The sequence below is a fragment of the Chroicocephalus ridibundus genome, chromosome 7, assembly GCF_963924245.1.
Source record: "Chroicocephalus ridibundus chromosome 7, bChrRid1.1, whole genome shotgun sequence".
In the NCBI taxonomy this organism is placed as follows: domain Eukaryota; kingdom Metazoa; phylum Chordata; class Aves; order Charadriiformes; family Laridae; genus Chroicocephalus; species Chroicocephalus ridibundus.
In genome coordinates, this window is record NC_086290.1 from 19669273 (window position 1) to 19691326 (window position 22054).

The 22054-nt window shown below is 36.9% G+C and overlaps 1 protein-coding gene across 6 annotated transcripts in view; it reads right to left on the reverse strand.

Moving 5' to 3' along the window:
• KCNH7 (potassium voltage-gated channel subfamily H member 7) overlaps positions 1-22054 on the reverse strand; it is a 239617-nt gene that overhangs the window by 37248 nt on the left and 180315 nt on the right. For all 6 annotated transcript variants that reach the window (XM_063341902.1, XM_063341904.1, XM_063341900.1 and 3 more), the window contains 3 exons: positions 12558-12983; positions 7132-7531; positions 6205-6404 (listed from right to left, as the gene is read on the reverse strand). In XM_063341902.1, coding sequence (XP_063197972.1) covers positions 6205-6404; positions 7132-7531; positions 12558-12983 — 1026 coding nt within the window. The remainder of the gene's footprint in view (positions 1-6204; positions 6405-7131; positions 7532-12557; positions 12984-22054) is intronic.

Consider the following 22054-nt stretch of genomic DNA (forward strand, 5'->3'; position numbering starts at 1 on the left):
CCACTGCCTCTGGTTCTGTCACTGGGCGTCACTGAAAAGAACCTGGTTCCATCTTCTTTACACCCTCCTTCAGGTATTTGTTCACATAGATGAGAATCCCGCATGAGCCTTCACTGCTCCAGGCTGAACAGTCCCAGCTTTCTCAGCATTTCCCAGTATGAGAGATGCTCCAGGCCCTGAAGTCTGACAGTCAGAGATATTCCTTTAATTCTGTTTATAGTCTTCTGTCATACATTTTTTCTGTTGAAATATAGGTGGGGTCAAACATTAAATGCCAGGCAGCAGTTGAAGAGAGAACAAGAGGGCTCTTGTGTGTTGTGGGTTTTTTTGGGGTGTGTTGAAACTCATTTTCACGAAGACTTTCTTGTCTTAGAATCAGTCAGACTCATTTATGAGTGGCGAGCATCCAGCACATAGAGGGAAAGATAAAGATAGACTCTCAAGTTCATCTGACAATTTAAGCTGCCATAAAATGAAAGAGGAATTCTGGTCCTTCCCCACCTTATCTGTTTATTCCTGCCCTGCCTTGATCTTTCCTTGTGAAATGGTTTGAGAAACTGATCCAAGCAAAAACTAACCCAGCAAAAAAATCGAGCAGCTGAAGGTACAAAGAGGCAGCAATAAATAAACTTTGTGTCATAGACTACGCATACTTAATCTCTATCTGGATCTCATCTACAGAATATAGATCTCAGGATATGTTTGCATTAGCATCACTAAATGCTGAATAAAGTTCTTGAACTATTTGAATAATAAATTTTGAAGTGATTACGGGGAGCAAACCCCATGCCTTGGAGGGTTCACTCTAGTGGGGATATATATTAAAAATTAATGTTTTGTCTGTCTTTGTTCTGCAAGAATGAGTGAAATTAATTAATAGTAATTCATATATTTGGTGAAATAACCTATGTCTTTATTTTTTGTCTTTCTGCCACCTAATTTTAGCACTAATCTGAGACTCTTTAGCTGCAAAAATCACGCTGCATAGATTTTGAATTAGGATCGCTGTCCTCCAGTAGTTGTTCCCTCTGATTGAAAGGGTAATGCAGGATTTAGTTCTGTCTCAAATATTTGACTCTCAGATTTTAATATCTTCATGTAGGCTAAACATTTCTGTAATTCAACCTACTTCTATTTCTAGAAAGAATTTAGAATTTACTATTTCTGTGATAGTTAAGTACAGAAACTCAATATTTCCATAAGCAGAAGGCCAAAACATTTCCAAGGGCTTTCACCATTTAGAAAAGAATGAACAAGGTCCCAGGTGGCAATAATTCTGCTCCAACAGTTCTTGGGCTCCACATAGAATAAGGATTATTTCTGACGTTCCCTCTTCTTCATACTGGAAAATATTGCAGAGTCAGATATCTTTTTTTTTTTTATTTTTTTTGGAGGATATGAAGGAGGTCCTTACAACAGTTGAGAGAAAAGCAAAGTAACGTGTGATGATGAGCTAATTCGCCTTCCAATGAGATTTGAAATCTAACCACCTTATCAAGAATTAGGATCTTTTGCTTTTAGTCATTGCCATGACACATTTTAATGGTGAAATTACTGGAGCTGCCGTGGATCATTCTTCGTCTATAATCTTACAGTTTCTGTATACATCTGAAAGGTGATCTAGGAGATATGATACTCCGCTGAATGAGAGGACAGAAAATCATTTCCGTTTCTTAGACTGTTGACTCCTTCATCAACAGAAAGTTTAAGGTCTATAGAAGCTGGAAGCTGACCAGATCCATGTTGTTCCAAAAATGTAATGATAGTTGGAAAATTGTTAATTGCTCTTGTTTTTGAGATGTTAGATCACAAAATATAACGCAGTGAGAAACTGATAAAGAATCGCTTTGCAAATGGATTGACATTCTTGAAAGTCTGTGTTTTTTTCAATGAGATCTTCTTTTCTGTAACTCCATTACACGTAGGCATTCATGTTTTTTAAGTGGTCTTCTTATAGAAAATGAAAGAACAATTTTACAGCTAATCATATCCGAGGTACTTTCTGATAGGCTTATATGTCTTATGATTTCCATTATGACATATAGACAAATAGCAGTACTACTGTCCACCATGATTATATATTCCCTCTGTTTAACCAATTACTACTAGTTTTTGTTCCAAACACTTCTAATTTGGATTACCCCTCTGATAATATAAGGAACTCCTCCTTGCTATTTTTTAAATTTTAATTTACTTTTCTAATTCTCTGGTTCAAAGTACTACTGGCAATAGTTCTATTGATAGAATTGTTTTCATCATAAGAAGTGATCACAGCAGGAGGAAAAGCAACAATAACAAATGTAGCAGCATTATCCAGTGATCAGTGCCCAATTTCTCACAAAAAAAGGCTTACCAAAGCAACGGCGAACCTGCCCTTTTTTTGATACAGTAGCAATGCTGGGTCTGAACCTTCAAATTAGGTGTGTGCTCTGCTGGACTTGCATGATCACTGTGGCCAAGATAACTTATCACAAGTGTAAAATCAACCATTTGCTTGGATGCTTGCAGGAGAAGGTTTGATAAATGTATGAATAAAAAATTTTATTTGCTCTCTCATGGTACTGGGTAAAACCCATAATAAAATGGCATCTACCCAAATCCAAAATTTCAATTAACATGTACATTTGGCTAAACACTTTCCAAAGCTTGTCCCACTTATTTACTTTGAACTCCTTTTAAAGGTAAAATAAATCAGTAAAGCTATTCAGATGCACAGAAGATCCATGGAAAGAAAGGAGGGGGGATTGTAAAAAATACATGCATAACTTAAAAAAGGATCTCAAACACTAAATATGTCATCTTTTTAGGGTAAGCATCACAGGCATGCTGTTATCAGTGCTGGACTGATAACATCAGAATGAAAGGGGGAAAAGAAGGCAAAGAGATTTTAGGAAAAACAGAACAGGATAGTCTGAAAAATAAAAATATCTTTGAATCTTTGGGACTAGTGACATCTTTCATGAAACAATATACACAGTAAATATTTTTTTTTTGTAATTTAACTTTGCCAGTGTGTACCACAGGGATATGATTTAAATTATGCTTATTCTACGGAGTCAAGATTCTTATCCAGATTAAAACAAATCCCAAATCCTGTTTATCCAGTCCATGCATACTTATTTGGAACTGTTCTTATCAAAATACATTATGCAATGAAACATAATCAAAGAAATGTAGAAATGAAGCAGAGGGGAACAAATAAACAAATAAACAAGGTTCTCAGCATATTTCACCTGCAGATCTTTAAAGCTAATTTTAAGTTTAGCCATCTCAAAGGAGCATAAAGTGTTATTTTCTGGTTTTCAATTTAGAGTGTAGGATTTTGTTTAGGAAATCAAGTTTATTTAATCTTAGTGCAGTGTTATTCCTGAGGTTAAAAGTTGTGATTTTTTTTCCACTTTTCCTAAATTCTTAAGTATATTACATTGATAATTAAAAGCATCTTTTGAAACATATTCTCTACCATTATTTATATATATATGAGTATGTGTGTGTGTATACATTGCATGTACATATATATATATATGAAATGTAAATAATTAATGCATTTCATATTTCAAAGGAGAAAGAGGACTGAATTTTATTCAGTTTTCAGTCATGAAATGAAAAAGAAAGACATTGGATCAAATTCTGCCTTCAGATATTTGCAAAAAGCTCCCAGTAAATATTGACAGGAGTCAAACACATTTGTCTGAGGACAGTATTATCCCTTTGGTGTGTAAATGCAAATATTTCATGCAAAATTAAGTTAATACCACATGCAAGTCCATCTCATATGCACATGGCTTATAGCCAAGAAAACTTAATTGGTGCTTGTGCTAACATGCATATATGGTTTGAACTTAGAGCATTCACGCAAAAGAAAATGCAGAATGATCAGCATGGCAACTTTTTTCAGAGTGACATTCCTACAGAGCAACTATCTAATGCAAACCGATATGCACATGACCTTTTTTGGGCAGAGAAGCATGATTTGAGTTGTGGGGTAAAACAGTGATTAATAAATGTGGTTACATTAGCATTTCTTAATGTCTAATTTTTAGTAACCATTTTGCCCCACATCTGATTCTGTTTGGATTATTTCCCTTTGCTATCTACCCCTTGATCATGCAAAAAGTTACAATTAAAATTAGAAAGCATTGAACAAGCTCTAAACCCGACAGATAACATGGATATTCTCCACACTTTATACTGGAATTAAATTTGATATAAATACCTCCTGCTCTTACCAGTGGGTGGTGTTATTCCATGTATTTAGGTATGAAGCAGACAGGAAAGAGATAAATCTTTCATAAGTACAGCATAAATCACACAATTCTTATATTATCCTTGCACTAAGTGTAATATATTCAAGCTCACTTTTTAAGAAATTAAGTGACTGCCATAAAACTTGAGGGATAGAATTGTGAACAGAGTAAGAAATAAAATGTAACAAAAAAAGATACTAAACTTGATTTTTTTTCCACATTTTATTTAAAACAAAGCCTCCATACTGCCTCACAATCATATTGCAGAATATGGGCTGTTTAATCCATGTAGTTAGTATTTCACATTAATGACAAATCCAAGGCTAATTCCAGTACACCAGTTCCTGCATTATGCAAAGTTTAACCGGAAAACATCCACATTTAGTTACTATTTCAAGTGAAACAGGTGTTCTTAGTACATCCATTAGTGGTAATGAATTAGTTAAGGCATACATGATTTTGTAATATCTTCAGAAATAATTCAATGAGCTACTTTGGGCTTAGGCTGCACCCACTTGCAGCTTAAGGGCCTGATCCTGCAAAGTGCTGAGTACCCCACAATCCCATTGCCATCAGAGGGGATTAAGGCCATTCAGTGCCACGCAGGATGAAGCTACTGATGCTGCCTTCCACTGCAGTAATCCCCGGCAGAGGTTTATACAAGTATCCTTGTCCTGTGCTGGGCATTATATCCCTCTGGATGGGACACTCATGGAAGTGGGAAGTGAAGCCCGATATTTGCTTTGCTGTCTTACTTTTAAGATCTGCTTTACTTAATGGTAACCATAAAGTCAAGCTGTCAATGATTCAGCTTATAAAAGCTTTTAATCAAGACTATTATTTATACTGACTGCATAAAAGTGTACCACTCTGACAGTCATTCACAAATGTATGCATAGATACCACATGGAAGCTGTTTGAATTTATGTCAAAATTTTGGAGATTCATTTCTAGTTAAATTGTTACAAAAATGTATAGATTTTCTTGCTTTTCCCAACTGTATGGAGAGCTATGCAAAGTCTCTAATCTATAACTCAGAAAAGCTCTGGAAAGCATCCCGCTAGAGACACGGATTCACAGATCTTTTAGATGCACAATGCTGTCAGTGTCTTCAAACCTATGTCAACTGTTCAGAAAAAATGTTACTGTCTCCAGAAAATAAGCCAGAAATATAGATGCTTACTTTTGCTCATTAGCAGACTGTTATTCTTTCTTAGCTGGCCACATCATAGTATATTTTTATATAAGCAGCGTTTACAGTTTTTTTATCAAGAACAGAAAATCTGAATGTTATACCTTGCCACTTCCTAGAAATGAGATTCTGTGGATTGCTAAATGGTTAGTAGTACTATGTTGACTTTCATTGCAGAATTATGCGGTTATGAATGCAAGTGAACTACTGTTCAGACTATTATATGATTAGACTATTTCACTCTGAAAAGAGCAGCTAATCCACCTGCCTGCTCCTCACTTCCACCCACCCCCAGTATACCTGTTGTAGATTACACTATAGGATTTTGAAAAAGAATTGATCTCCACAGGTTTTGTAGAAGAGTAACTCTGTAGATGCCAACAAAGGTACCCTTGCTTGATACTGGAAGTGGAAAATTAGGCCAAAGAACAAACAAAATTCTGGAATAGCTATGCCTGAAATAAGAAACCTATGATTTTTTTTTCCTTGTCTTAAGCTTATAACAGTCAACTGCAATAGTCAACTGTTCTCAAGCATTTCTATGCACAGTGACACTTCAGATTTCTGATGTGGTTTGTAATAATTCAGGCAGTTAAATGTTTGGCATCCAAAACTTGTAATGACTTGGTTTTCAATAATTGCTATATATCCACCTTCTTAAGCTTTTACTTTTACAGCTCATAAAAAATGAAGATTTACAATCTCTAAATTCTCATGCATTTATCTGTTCCTCAGCATCCGTGCCTGAAAAACGGAACAACATACCATGTTCATGTCAATGCCATTGGTGTATGTCCACGCGTGCTGGAAGTATTCCTCAAGTCGCTGCCGCAGAGGGTTGGGGATTTGATGAAAGCGTATAAACTCCTTTACTCGTAGCATCTGCATGTGATACCGTGCAGTTCCCGAGTAGAGTCTTTGGATTATTGCAGATACATTTCCAAAAATGCTAGCATACATTAATGCTGGATTAAACAGAAACAAAACTTACTTAAGTCATATTATTGGGTTTTGCAGATGATGCAACAGTCCTTATAATGTACTTTGTATGTAAAACAGCTCAGATGAGACTAGCAACATTTTCAGAGATGTGGAATAGATTTACCTGAAGATTTTTATTGATCTGATTGTATCAGTACTAACTCAGTTAGCAGATGAGGCTTAAATATTAAATTGTAATCAAGTTGGTAATATTTATCTTTGGAGATTTGTAGTCCTGAATTTACTGTTATAAATTAGGTTCATCTAAGTTTACGGACTTGGGCACAACTAAGAACTAGGAACTAAGGTTAAGTACCACTTAAGAACAAAAGGCAGAGTTAATAAGGTACGCATACATTTATAGATTCAGGATTTAAATCAGCAAATAAAATATGATTATCCAAAAATGATGTGCAATAGTTTCCTAAATCCACTCAAAAGTCAGCCTTCTACCCTATACAGGATTTGCTTACCGACACTGATACACAACACAAAACTTTTGACAGTTTGGATAACAGATTTTGAGTAGTCAAGCAACTTGACTACTTCCTGACACTGCATGAGTCACAACATATTTTCGCATATAGCATTGCTTCTGCTGGGAATTTGCCCTTCCAACTGCATGCTTATAATCTTATTAGATTAGACTAAGTCATTTGCTCAAACACTGAGGAAAAAAAGAAAAAAAATTAATAAGGTAAAACTACTTACAGCCAATCAACATGACACAGATGGAAAAGATTTTCTCTGAGTTGGTGTTTGGAGACACATTTCCAAATCCTACACTTGTCAGACTGCTGAAGGTAAAATAAAGTGCTGTAACATATTTGTCCTTGATGGATGGTCCAGAGCTTGCATCACTCTTATTGTAATGCTTTCCTAATTGTTCTCCTAAAGAATCCAACCAACCGATCTTGTGAGCCAAGTAAGGCCTTTCTACATTTCCAATGGCATACCAAATGCAAGCAAGCCAGTGTGCAATTAGTGCAAATATGCACATAAGGAGCATCAGAACTGCAGCACCATATTCTGAATATCTGTCCAGTTTCCGTGCTACCCTCACCAAACGCAGCAGTCTAGCTGTCTTCAGAAGACCTATTAATGTTGTTGTCTGTAAAAATAAGATAGAAATTGATTTTCTCTTTTAACAAATGTACTCTCATGAATAGTCAGCATGAATAAACCAGTGCAAATTCCATTATTTCAGGGAATCAACAAAACCAGCAGATTAACCCATTTCAATGTAATCTTAATTTCATTTTCCTTAAACTATCAACTTTATTATAAAAACAGTGAGGAAAACAGTAAGAAATGAACATTTTAAATTAAGATATATGGAAGCTGTCATTATCTGCTGAATACTCCTTCATTTTGAATATAATTCTTGATCTGGACTCTTCAATCCACCCTAATGGACTTAAATGATCCATTAGATTCATGATGTTTTGGCATGATAAAGTGTGTATGTTATTGGAACTACTCATAATTATATGACTGGCCTTATAGGTAATAAGTATTTATAATGTTTGAAAAAAGCTATGTCACTATATTTGATCCTAACTTAGAGACTCCTTGCAATGCTCTGGCACAGATGTTCTAGAAGAGAGAAGCAATGGGACAGAAATGTCCCAAAGAGTAAGTATCTTATTCTGCAAATATTCTTCCTGTTTGTAATGGTCAGAACACTCTATACAGGTAAAACAAGATGAACCACTGTGAATAGAAAATCATGGAAAAGTTACTGTTGCCAGACTCCAGATTAATCTTCTTTTTTTTGCATCTTTCATCCTGAAGCTTGCAGGTGTACTGGTAGAAGCCACTAATAAAAGTACTATACCATTAAAGAAAATATGGGTCAGTTATAAACCAGGGATGTATTCCAAGCTTTTTAGTGCAGACCTGCACTACGATTCATTGCAGCCTCTTTGAGGTGAGGCTCTGTTATTTTTAAAGGAATCTGAAGTTTACTAATGGAAATTTACAATTTTCAATCAGTAAATAATTTTCAATGCTTGTTAACTCCTTCTAAAAGAGATTGACAACATTGCTACCTTTTCCCTTCCATTAAGTCTGAATGTATATCAAAGTATTCAGTAAATGTCAAGACTGAATAAGTTTTTAATATTTTTTTCTTGCCTTTTTTAACATGCTGGTATATTACATAACACTTAACTGGAAAAGATATCTGAGCCTTACAAACCACTCTGATGGTACTATATGTTATGTTAAAGCTTTCTTTCAACAAGGACTAGACTAGTTTTTATCTTTTATTAAATCCTTGCATTTACCATGTTTCTGAGTAGAATCCGAATGCCCTTGGAACAAAAAAAAAGAGGCTTTTTTGTCTGCATTTATCAGTGGACAGCTCAATATATTTTTCATGTTTTCTGAGTAAATGAGCAAGATGGTAATGTAGGGTAACACTGGGTAACACTCCTTGGTTCAACTTAACATCACAGAGAATAATTTCAGTGTGAATTTCTCATTGCCACATAAAGAAGGCTGTTTCATTGATTGTGACCTCAACAGTGTGAAAGACCATATACTTCAAAAAGCTATGTCTAGGTTGAGCTTCAGCATGTGAATACTGCCCTTTTTTTTGTAGATCAGGCTGAAATATTTATGATTCCTTAAGGAAAAAAGTAACCTTAAGAAAAACTAACATTTGTTCTTAGTGAGGTGTTGGAACCATTCTATTACAGATGTAGTCATATCTTTACACCATGCAAGATGCAAGATATTCTTACAGTGCCTTAAATAGCTTAAATTCTCAAGTGTCTTAAATAGATCAGAAGGTAAATTGTGATCCAAAATATGTTAACAGTGTCTCACCCCATTCTTAAAATAAGATCTACTAATATAAGACTTGCTAATTCATAGAATCATAGAATCATTTAGGTTGGAAGAGACCCTTGGGATCATCGAGTCCAACCATCAGCTCCACTCTACAAAGTTCTCCCTTACACCATATCCCTTAACACCACATCTAAACGAGTCTTAAACACATCCAGGGATGGTGACTCCACCACCTCCCTGGGCAGCCTATTCCAGTGTCTGACCACTCTTTCTCTGAAGAATTTTTTCCTAATGTCCAGCCTAAACCTACCCTGCTGCAGCTTGAACCCATTCCCTCTTGTTCTATCGCTAATTGCCTGTGAGAAGAGACCAGCACCAACGCCTCTACAATGGCCTTTCAAGTAGTTGTAGAGAGTGAAATTCAGGGGTCAATATTGGGATCGCTGCTGTTTAACATCTTTGTTGGCAACACGGACAGTGGAACTGAGTGCATCAGCAAGTTTGCTGACGACACTAAGCTGTGTGGTGCAGTTGACATACTGGAGGGAAAGGATACCATACAGAGGGACCTTGACAGGCTTGAGAGGTGGGCCCATGCAAACCTCATGAAGTTCAACCAGGCCAAGTGCAAAGTCCTGCACGTGGGTCAGGGCAATCCCAAGCACAAATAGAGGCTGGACAGAAAATGGATTGAGAGCATCCCTGAGGAGAAGGACTTGGGAGTGTTGGTTGATGAGAAGCTCAACATGACCCAGCAATGTGTGCTTGCAGACCAGAAGGCCAACCATATCATGGGCCGCATCAAAAGAACCATGGCAAGCAGGTCAAGGGAGGTGATTCTGCCCTTCTGCTCTGCTCTCGTGAGACCCCATCTGGAGGGCGTTCAGCTCTGGGGCCCTCAGCATGAGAAGGACGTGGACCTGTTGGAGTGAGTCCAGAGGAGGGCCATGAAGAGGATCAGAGGGCTGGAGCACCCCTCCTATGAAGACAGGCTGAGAGAGTTGGGGTTGTTCAGCCTGGAGAAGAGAAGGCTCCAGACCTTATAGCAACCTTCCAGTACCTGAAGGGGGCCCACAGGAAATCTGGAGAGGGACTTTTTACAAGGACATGTACAAGAGGTAATGGCTTCAAACTAAAAGAGGGTAGATTTAGAGTAGATATCAGGAAGAAATTTTTCACTGTGAGGGTGGTGAGGCACTGGAACAGGCTGCCCAGAAATGTTGTGGATGCCACATCCCTGGAAGTGTTCAAGGCCAGGCTGGATGGGGCTTTGAGCAGCCTGGTCTAGTGGGAGGTGTCCCTGTGCGGGGGGGGGAGACGACAGAGGGGTTGGAAGTAGATGATCTTTAAGGTCCCTTCCAACCTTAACCATTCTATGATTCTATGATAAATCCAAAGAGCACTTCTTCAATGAACTTTGGAACTGATCCCTGTTGTAATTCTTGATGTTCTACCCTTCCAGTCACTGAACATAATTTTTGGCAGTGATGAGCGGTCAGTGATCAGGAATGGTTGCAGACCACACCTGAAGGGGAATGATGTGGTCCAAGGTAAAAGTAATGTCATTGTCAGAATGCTGTCTTTCATGTGTCAGTGCTATCAAAACCACAGAAAAAAATCTGCAGAAAGACTGGGACCTACCACAGATAACGAATGCAAAAAGTTATCAAAGTTTCTCTTAAATCTCTGAGCTTTTTAGTCACCTTCTGAATAGAAAAATTCTCCTTTGGTAAGAGAACTACTAATGTATTCCCTCTGTCCTTTATGTTACTCTGTCTCCTCTTATTGCATTCCTTTAACAAAATTTATTTCTACTGCATTCTATTACCTACATGTTTCTCCAGATTTCATGTTTACCTTGAGTGTCTACACTCGTGTTCAAATTAGTAGGAATATCGCTATTGATTAGGAACATTACTATTGATTTCTATGACTGCTGAATTAGACCACATTTTTATAAAGATTTTTCAGAAACACAGGAGACAGGAAAACATTCTCATTATACAAAATTTAAGAAAATGAGTTTAAGAAAAGCATGACTGATATTCATCCTACTTCTGAAATTTTTAAGACTGAATATGCTGACAAGACTGTCAAGGTGCATGTAGGTATATGCCAGTTGTTTTATGCTGACCCTTAAAGGCATACTTAATTTAGTTTACATGTAATTTGTGAGGATAGTAGGGTATGCTCAGAATTCAGATCAGGCTTTTGCGGTGGACATAAAAATATTTGCTGCCACAGCAAATGACTTTCATAAAAAGGAATTAATTTTAAAATGAAAACATTTTTGCATTCTCTGTATTGTGACATGGAGGCATACAGTCAAATCAGTAAATTTTCATGCTAAAGGTTGCTGATTAATTTATAGTCTTCACCTTTCTCTTCTCAATTAATGAGACGCACATATGGTCGACAAAACTGTTTGTTTCCCTTATGTCAATATGTGCAAAATGGTTTTTTTAAGAAATGGATTTGTGTCCTTTGAAAAGTGAATGGATCACATTTTGCTTGGTTTGCTGTTTTTTTTTTTTAAAAAAACTGCTGTATTCTATGCATCACAAAAACCCCCAATTCTCTACCTGTCAGTTCACTTTTCATCAAAAAATATGTTATAACTTTAGCCCTTCATAAATTAAATAAAATTCTTTGGGAGGAGGCAGAACTGGGTCAGGCATCCAGAACATAGCGTATGTTTTATACTCCTTTGGGCAATTTTCATATGCATATATTGAACACTTTTTTAACCTACTGTACAGATAGGGTGAGGACATTAGTTATGTCTGGCAAGGTTAACCCCATATAATCTTTTTTTCTTTCCTTTGGTAGTTCATGTTCTTGATAAAATAGACAACAGACTAATCTTTTTGTTAACTGGTATAGTTTACACTACAACTAATCTGTTTTACACTAAGTAAATATGTGATCTAAATATTTTGAACAGAGAAAATGTATTTTAATGCTTCAATGCCAACACAACACTTAGATGCATTTTGAGCAGTTTTTACAAAGCAAGCAGCAAATCAAGGAGCAGCTCTTAAATAAAAGCATTTGAAGAAATCCTTCATACTTGATATATCTAATTATTTGTAAAGACATTATCAAATATGGTATAATTGAAAAATACTAGCTGAATCGTTCAACTTGTTCTCCTGACAATGAAGGCTAATATTCTACATTATTCTATCAAGGAAGACTTAATTTTAGTTTAACTTTAAAAAATGGGGCAGAACTACTAAACAGACTATTAACTGACAAGCAAAAAACATGTTAAGAATATACAGATTACTGTGGTAAAGTAAAAATTTAAGATTGAAGATTTATTATTCATTTAAGCTTACCTCTTCAGAGCCAGAGCCAAAAATCAGCAGGTCAAAAGGTATTGCAGCAACCATGTCAATTAGGAACCAGCCTTTGAAGTAGTGAATTGCTATTTTTGCTGGGTCACTTACCACTTCTTCATTCTGGTTTACATATGTTGTTCTGAAGTTTATTAGAATGTCAATGATAAACATAATATCCACAATTAAGTCTACAACATTCAGTGGGCTGCAAGAATATCCACACTCTCTCCTCTTCCGTTCCTCACTATCATTCAGAAGGAAGGCAGCAGAGTAAGGGGTGAATATGGCGGTGTATATTACCAGCAACAAAATGAGCCAGTCCCAGACGGCTTTGAAAGGACTATAGTGCAATATAGTAAACTTGTTGATGCGAGGTGTCTGGAGTTTATATTCTGGTAGAACGTCAGCCCCTAAGGATAGAACCTAGAATAAAAAATGTACCATGTCAATAATCAGGCAGTGTATCTATTCCTACTTTCAGTATACTTAGCAAATACAAGAAAAAAAGTACTTTATTGTAGTTTTGAGGATTAAACATCAATTACTTGGTGTTTTGGCAAACTAAACTTCTGCAAAATTCATGATGTCTGCCAGGTCCAATAAATTCATTGACAATTTTACACAGTAGGTTGATTCTTGTTCCCTGTAGCAACCATTAAGTGGTATATCTGGTTCATAAAATCTGCATAATTAAGCATGTCATCAAATTCATTTATCCACTGCATGGTAACCTTGCCAGCCTGCGCATGGCCAGTGAATGGCTTTTCTTGCAGTGACAGTGTTCTTCTCCCAAAGCAAATCTATTATCATTGTCTTAAATTCACTACAAAAGAGTCTACTCTCATTACAAAATATTTAGGCAACCAGAAATAAAAAAGTTAGAGAAAGATCTGTGTCTGTCCTGGTTTGAGGTAGAACAGTACCATTTTTCTTTTCAGTAATTTTACTTTTCAGTTAAGTCTATTCTAACTAACTCCCTGAAATTAATGGCATATTTTTCAGACAGTGCCTGCTTCTAGCAGATAAGGTCTGGTGTTTATAGTTAATACCAAGGAATGGTACGCAGAAAGGCTCTTGCTTACACATATTGCAATAACAACCAAGGTCAGCTAACTTTGTCATGTACTAAGTTGGAGAGTCAGAAGCAGAAAAGTGTAAAGGGGTTGCACCTTGACAACTATCTCTACTTTGACTTTTGTGGTGTGGAAAACTTTCACGCATGGACAAATTTCACTGAAGCTATGGTTCCAGTACACATAAAGGTGTGACAAAGAAGGGTACCACAGAAGTATTGCCTTTTGCTTCATTTCTACTTTCATCAATGCCTAAAGCTTGTTATCATTCCTTTAAAAGTATGGATTTGTTATCTGTTGGTGTTACCTAAATTGGATTTCAATTTTATTTGGAAGGGATTATATTTGTAAGCACTGCTTGATTTGCTGGCTCTAGAAGCTGAAATGTTTGCTTTGTTGAAAAGAACAAGCATAGTGTAGGCACCAGATAAAACAAAATTCCTTTGGCTGCTCCTCCAGTATGACTGAACTCTGACATGAAGGAACAAAATCTTTAAGGATAACAAGGTAAATTACGTTTTCATCTCTACTGAATGCTTGGCGTAGTTATAGAGACTGTCAGCAATGGTGCTAATTATTGCCTTCTGTGCTGCAAGTGCTCTCCAAATCCTATGGGACTCAGATCACCACTTCATTTTACACAGACCAATGAACAAACATCAGATGGTGACAACCTTCAGTTACTACCCATTTGGGCAAGTTACATATTCAAGAAATCTTATACCCATTTTCCACCAGTTACTTCTACTTATTCCTTATCCCCCTGCTAATTAAAAACAAAGCTGTTTAGAAAATCAGATCTTTCAAAAGTAATTAAAATGAATAATTATACTGAAATAAAATGATGAATGGAAGGAGAAATACCTTGTCAGCAACATTGTCCGCTTTTATTTGCCTTTGTTTAGCACTTAGTAGTTTGAGATTTGAGATTTCAGCTTGTTCAAGATTGAGGATTTTCATGCTCCTCAAACATAATCTTATAAGATTATAAGGGTCAGCACACTCTTTTCTGTTTAACTTTCCAACAGCAAGTGTTGTATAAACCTTAGATCCTATCCTTAGTAATCTAAGTGGCACTTCTTATTCAGTGAAGTTCTACTCTGAAAATGTTGTGAGAACACCAGGTTTAATAACCACTCTTCTTTTTGAACTGTGAAGAAAGAAACAATTAAGCCTCCCAAAGATTATATGGTACCTTCAAGCAACCATTAAGCACCATGCTGAGGTGATGGCAGAGGCTGTTCATCTATTTTTTATATTGTAACTAGGACTTGCACTTAACTAATGGTGCTAGCTATTTTTTTATGCATTAAACACACTAGCTGACAGCAAGTTGAAGCACAGGCATTGCTTGGTCTCTTAAGCAGTCTTAATACTTTCAGACCCCCACCTGGTGAGTTGACAAGAATGTTTTCCTAGTTATTTGAGAGCTGTGTGAGTATATGTGGCAAGGGAACTGCTATTTATAAAATTTATATCAGTGTTCTCCTGCTGGATTTTCAGACAATGAAGGAAATGGATTAGACAACAAGAACAATAAAGCTTACTTCACATGCTTCTTGCAGTTGCTTGAAAATTCCAGCCAGTGTGCTTCACTTCAGAGCAACAGATAACATAAATTGGACTTATTTCCCTGAAATCTGGCTCCTATTCTCTTTTTAGTTACATTTATTCCTAGGGTGGTTTAGACTGAGTTAGGTGAAACTGAAGAGTCAAAACCCAAAGCCACCAGTTGGGCAAAATGAGGCAACAGCAATATAAAAGTGATCATAGCAGAAATGGACCCAACTTTTTTATGCTACTTTCTTAGACACACACAACAGGAGAGTGTGACTGATGGTTGTGAGTTTCATATTCATAATGTGATACAGAACTTTACATTTTTGCATTGCTTACTCCCATGCAATGGGAAATGAAAGCAAGCACTCATTATGTAACTACTTTTGTTTGCTGGATCGAGAGAGAGAAGATGAGACTTCGTTTCTCAAACAAAAAAATAACAGTTGCACATACATAAAAAAGAGAAAACACATTATTGGGTTTCACGTTGGCAGTTTCAATAGAGACTGATTGCATATGAGGTGAATTTATTCTTTTGCGGTTGTGTGACATCTTTGAAAGGCTTGGGTACTGGTGTTGTCCAATTTTGGCTAGATGGAAGCCTTCAGTGTACTTAGCAATCCAGTCAAAAGACCTTTACTATATTCACTTTCTTAAAATAGATGTTGACTAATTCACTGTTATTGAAAAGAATTTTTATTAACTTACCTCTTCTGGACACTGAAACTTTCCTTATAGTTTGGATTGTAAAACAGGTGGCTTAGGGAATTAAATGTTTTCAAGAGGAAGGAGCAGCACTGGGACAAGACTAAAGTACCTTAAAAAGTCCCTGAACCTTGGGACATGACGTGATGAGAAAGCCAAGCTTCCTTGCATCTTATTAAAGAGAAGACTATAATGCTAAGTAGCAAAAGTCATATTAGTTGGAATGGCTTTTCTCTTAAAAAAACGTAGGGGTATTCAACCTTGATGAAATACCATCTCACACTGGTTTTGCTAGTGAAAGCAGGAATGGATTTATAACTGGTGTGTTTTACAAGCAGTAGTATTTATTATTCTCTATTTATTATGAGAAAATGTCAAAGTTAAATAAACTATATTGCATTTTGTTTTTCAATAAAGACCCCGATCTAAAATTAAAATTTTCCTGTATGTTCTTGTTTACACCATTCACTGTTAAACTAGTGCTGCTGCAAGTTAGAAGACTCTTCATTCAAACAGATTTTTTGACTCTGAGAATCTTGCTTCAGGTGTTTCACATAGATAGGGCTGGTAAACATCTTTTGCTCTTTTTAGGTGCATGTGTTCACTTTCTAAGATCACAGGTTCAAGGTGGCACTTATAGAACGGCTGTAATCAGATACCCAGAAAAATACAGAGTGAGATTAAAGTAACTGTCATAAATTCACACAGTTTTAGACAGATTTATCTTTCTAAATTTTTTGGTAGCTTTTAGTTTCTCAAAGATAACAGCAGTTCACTGAAATTGAAAGAAAAGATACTTAAGAATGAAAATTTATTAATGGCTGCTGTTCCGTTAAGAAAAAGGAGAAAACAAGTGTATGTACCAGAGCTACTATCAGGTGACAAATAATTGAAAAAAAAAAAAAAAAAGATTCAGTAAACCTTTATCACTTTAAACTGGGATACACTGTTTGTGGTGTTATCTCTTTTTTTGACAGTTCTAACGTCTTTCCCCTCAAGAAAACTTGCCTGGTACTGGGTAACATTTCTGCCCTGTGTTGTCTTCAAAAGACCTTGTTTTGCATAGTGTTTCTTGGTGAAGTGTCAAGGAGCCAAAATGGGCTGATGTGCTTTGCAGCACATTGGCTGTATGCTTCACTGGATAACTGGTTTATGCTGGGGACTCTTGATATAGGCTCTGCAGCACCACATGCAGGAACAGTTTGACACTTCTTGGAGAAACACTAAAGTTCTTCCCTGTACAATTTCTTTTATAAAATTAAATATGTAGGCAAAACTCTAGATTGGATGATGTGGGAATTAAACTCTGGTCTCTGCCATTGAGTTTCTCAGTGATCTTAGGCAAGCTGACATTTAACCTCTCTAACCTCTGTCAAGTAGCCAGAATAATATTTACCTACTAAACTGAAAGCATTTTGCAAAGGATAATGAGTGGATGGCATTCATAGAAGCTGTTGTGCAACAGCAATGAGTGATCATTGTTCTTACTCCTCTAAATTTAGTTGATTCTTTTTATTTTTAAGATTAATTTACACAAATATTTTTCGTCTTCTCCTTTTAATTCTGAATTTATAACTTAATGGGGACACTTTCCAGTTTATTTTTTTCCTGCATGAAAACATTTTTTTTTGTTATCTATTATGCAAACTCTACAGTTTCAAGAGACTCGGAGAGACCCATATTGCTATGTATTACATGTATATTCATAAATTTTGTTCTGAGGCATCTTCAATCCAAATTTATTAAAGAATGCAAATGCATAAAGTAAAAACCAAAGAACTAAAAACAAAGTAAAGAAGGATAATATTATATTAATAAATTATAACAGAAATAATAAATGATAAGCCATCTGTTATGAATACCATCATGAACTGTTAAACAAATACTTCTGACGAACCACTGCATGGATTTATAGTATGGTTTCCTAGCTATTCTACCACTGCATGAAAGTGTGGGGCAGGGTTATTATATACTGGACCATGGCTCTTCAGGCAACTGTAGAGGTAAAGCACATGAACATGGACAACAACCAGAAAGCATGCCTGATGCTTTCAAGAAGCACTGAATTCATTCTGTGACATACTGTGATCACATGGACCAGATGCTATAAGCAAGTTATTTAAAAAGCATTTGAGTAACCTGGTCTAATGGAAAGTATCCCAGCCCATGGCAGAGGGACTGGAACTAGATGATCTTTAAAGTCCCTTCCAACCTAAACCATTCTGTGATCCTATGACCTTTTGCACCTTCGCTAAGAGCTCACAATATTTTTGTGCCATATATTTCCGAACAGACGGCAGATACATGATCAATGTACACTCACACAAACAATATGTAGCATATTCATAATCTAGGTAAAACCTTTAAGCACGGACAGAACTAATGCACATCTGGAAAATCTGAACAAAGAGCAATGTTTACGGGTGGCACAATAAGAGGTATACAGGGTTGGGGGAAACGCAACAGTTGTAAGGTAGATGGATACCGAGTATATCTATGCAAAAGCTAGATGTGGAAGTTTGATGGGTGCAAAGCTTAATAAATTAGCTTTTCAGAAAGGCACTCTCCTATGTCTCATGACAAAGTGTGTCTCATAGGAACTGTATATTTAAATGATGTAGTTATAGTCAGTACTAAATACTCTTTTGCCACTGCTGCGTTTCCCACAGATGAATTAAAGTTGTACGAACAAGGTTAGCTCTTGCATAGCACCTATCGTGTTAAGAGAATTTCACAAACATTTAATAAAGCTCAAACTATAAATATAGTCCCAAATTACTCAGGGACTTTAAAAAAAACATTTATCTCACCCATGAAACGTCTTGTGTAAAACTATGGAAGATGCTACCAGTCCACTCAATGAAATACAATGTTAAAATGATTTATTTCTAGGAAATACTATATGACATGAAAAAATATTATTTTGCCAATATCTTGCTAGGCTTAATCCAACACTAGGCACACAGCCCTGATAGATGAATGGATGATCACTCCTGCATCTTTAAGTCAGAGAAGCTGTAGCAGAGAAGCTGTAGCAAATCTAGCAAAATGTCAGCTCCTTGTATGCTGAGAGACTTGAATATCTTTATTAAGAGAAGAGACCGAAGAGTCTAGTTGGAGGTCAGTGAAAAGTGGTGACCCCCAGGGGTCAGTACTGGGTCCACATTCAATATATTCATTGATGACCTGGATGAAGGGATAGAGCACGCCCTTGGCAAGTTTGCCGATGACACAAAGCTGGGCGGTGGTGGCTGACACACCAGAAGACTGTGCCGCCATACAGAGAAACGTAGACAGACTGAAGAGTTGGGCAGAGAGAAACCTTATGAAATTCAATAAGGGAACTGTGGGGTGCTGCACCTGAGGAGGAAAAACCCCCTGCACCAGGACAGGTTGGGGGCTGACCTGCTGGAGAGCAGCTCTGTGGAAAGAGACCTGGGAGTCCTGGTGGACAACAGGATGACCATGAGCCTCCAATGTGCCCTCGTGGCCAAGAAGGCCAGTGGCATCCTGGGGTGCATCAAGAAGAGTGTGGCCAGCAGGTTGAGGGAGGTCATCCTCTCCCTCTACTCTGCCCTGGTGAGGCCACATCTGGAGTACTGTGTCGAGTTCTGGGCTCCCCACTTCCAGAAGGACAGGGAACTGCTGGAGAGGGGACAGCAAAGGGCTACGAAGATGATTAGGGCACTGGAACATCTCTCATATGAAGAAAGGCTGAAGGATTTGGATCTCTTCAGTCTGGAAAAAAGATGACTGAGAGGGGATCTTATCAACGCTTATAAATACTTAAAGGGTGGGTGTCAGGAGGATGGGGCCAGGCTCTTTTCAGCAGTGCCCAGTGATAGGACAAGACATAATGGGCACAAACTCGAACATAGGAAGTTCCACCTAAACATGAGAAGGAACTTCTTTTCTTTGAGGGTGGCAGAGCACTGGAAGAGGCTGCCCAGAGAGGTGGTGGAGTCTCCGTCTCTGGAGACATTCAAAACCTGCCTGAACACGTTCCTGTGCAACCTGCTCTAGGTGACCCTGCTCTGGAAGGGGGTTGGACTAGATGATCTCCAGCAGTCCCTTCCAACCCTTACCATTCTGTGATTCTGTGATGGTGCAGAATGAACACTGCCAATATTATCCAAACCCCCTTAGATCTTAAGTATGATCTCTTCCCTTTAATAGGTAATTTGAACTCATTTTCAGATCTTTATTAACAAGGCTAACAACAGTATTGAACAGGAAAAACTGGGAAAACAAAAGAAATGAGAAATGTGAAGGGGACACAGAAGCTAAGGCCATATTCCTGTAATAATTAACCCTTTTTATCATGACCATAAACCTTAAATCTGCATGATAATGCAGTTCAACAAATGAAGCAGTATTACTTCAGCTTTAAAAGAGGATACGATTTTGCATTGGAGATTTTATTAGATGTGTGGAGCTCTCTTCTCTTGATGTAACCTCTCCTGGCTCTCTGTTCTCCTGTGTATTAGTTCTACTGAAGCTACCAAGCTATAACTAGCAAGGACATCTCTTCGCTTTTCTTCTCTGTTCATACCATTACTGTGAGACCCCTATAGACTGGACCTTATAAAGAGATCTCTGAATCTAAAAAGACCTAAAAATAAATATTACACAAGTATTACTGAGCAAACGGAAATTAAATCAACATTTGCTCCGTGATGATAGACATTACCTAATTTCCCAGAAGACTATAATGGTCTTTAATATTTCAGTCATCTTGATGATTGTCTTCCTTGATGCTGACATGAACAACTAATAAGATTAACACCAGGACTGAAAGAAAGCTTTTGATTTAGCGCACCCTCCAAACACAACGTTATATACTGCTTTCACACATCAGCATTAAAAGGCATTTTTACATGTAAAAGATATTTGTACATGTTTTTCAAAATATAGCTAATAAAGAACATCTTCTTAACCGAGAAATACTAATGGTGGGGAATGTTAATACTTGTCTTCGTCTTTTACTCTGTGGTCTGTATAAAGTGCTTTAAAATTATGTAGTATGAAAATTTGTATATAATACTGATACTTAACTTTCTCTATCAGACAGTTTGAAGTATACCCATGAGGTCTTATAACACAGTGTTTTAATGGTTTTTATTTTTTAGGTTAAGCTTTTGTTAAAGAAAATCTGCTGCTGTATGAAAATATGACTTGTCCTTGCCTGTCCTATATGTTTCCCATTTGGGACTTCAGATACAAGAGGATATAAACCTTTCTTATTTAAACAATGGGCTCAATATTTCTTTGTTTGCAGGGTTAGAAATAGCACAATAGATTTTTATTTTTTTTTGTCTATGTCCACATATTCACCAAGTGTAATTTCAGGTAGGCACTGAAACAGCACTTTTGTTATTAATGACTGACCCTGAAAAACTCAAAGCTTGTGATCATTTTTGTTTCAGAAGTCAATCTGCCACTAAAGAAGGCTTTTTTGAGTTAGTTGAAGAGAGACTTTGTGGTATTCTCAACCAAACTGAAATGCAGAAACACTGGAAAGGTTTTCAGTAAATTACTGTTCTGGAAGAGCTGCAATATGGTAGGTGAAATAAATGGGTAATTTTAAAATGGTATGTGTAATCTATTTGATTTAGTGTTAAGTAATTTTTATAATAAATGTCCAAAAAATTTCAGTGAAGTTGAACATTAATACTGTTTGGCGGTGTTAAAATTTAAGAAAAAGACAAATTCTAACTGAGACCTAGACATAACCTCTTAATCTATTGCCAAAAAATTTGCTGATTTGACACTGGAAAATCCACAAAGAATAGAGATGGACATTGACTTAAAAAGGGCTTGTGCACCTATGAGTGTAACACTGCTGCTGTGACTGTTCAAATTACATTGGCTGAATTGTTCTATCTCTGCCTTAGGTAGTTCAGTTACAATTCCATCTTTGAGGTTTTTGATATGGATTCACTGGTACAGGTGAATATTTTGCTGCCCACATACCTGCATACTGGTGCTCTGATTCCTCCTGCACTGTAATGTGTACAATTTGTGTAGCCAAAGCTGCAAGCCTTTTCAGACAGAAAGACTGTCATCTCAAGTCTACCTCAAAACACCCATTTCAAATCACTTGTTTCCTCCAAGAAAGGAGAGAAATGCTGTTTTCCAGTTGTTGTTGGAAAAGCT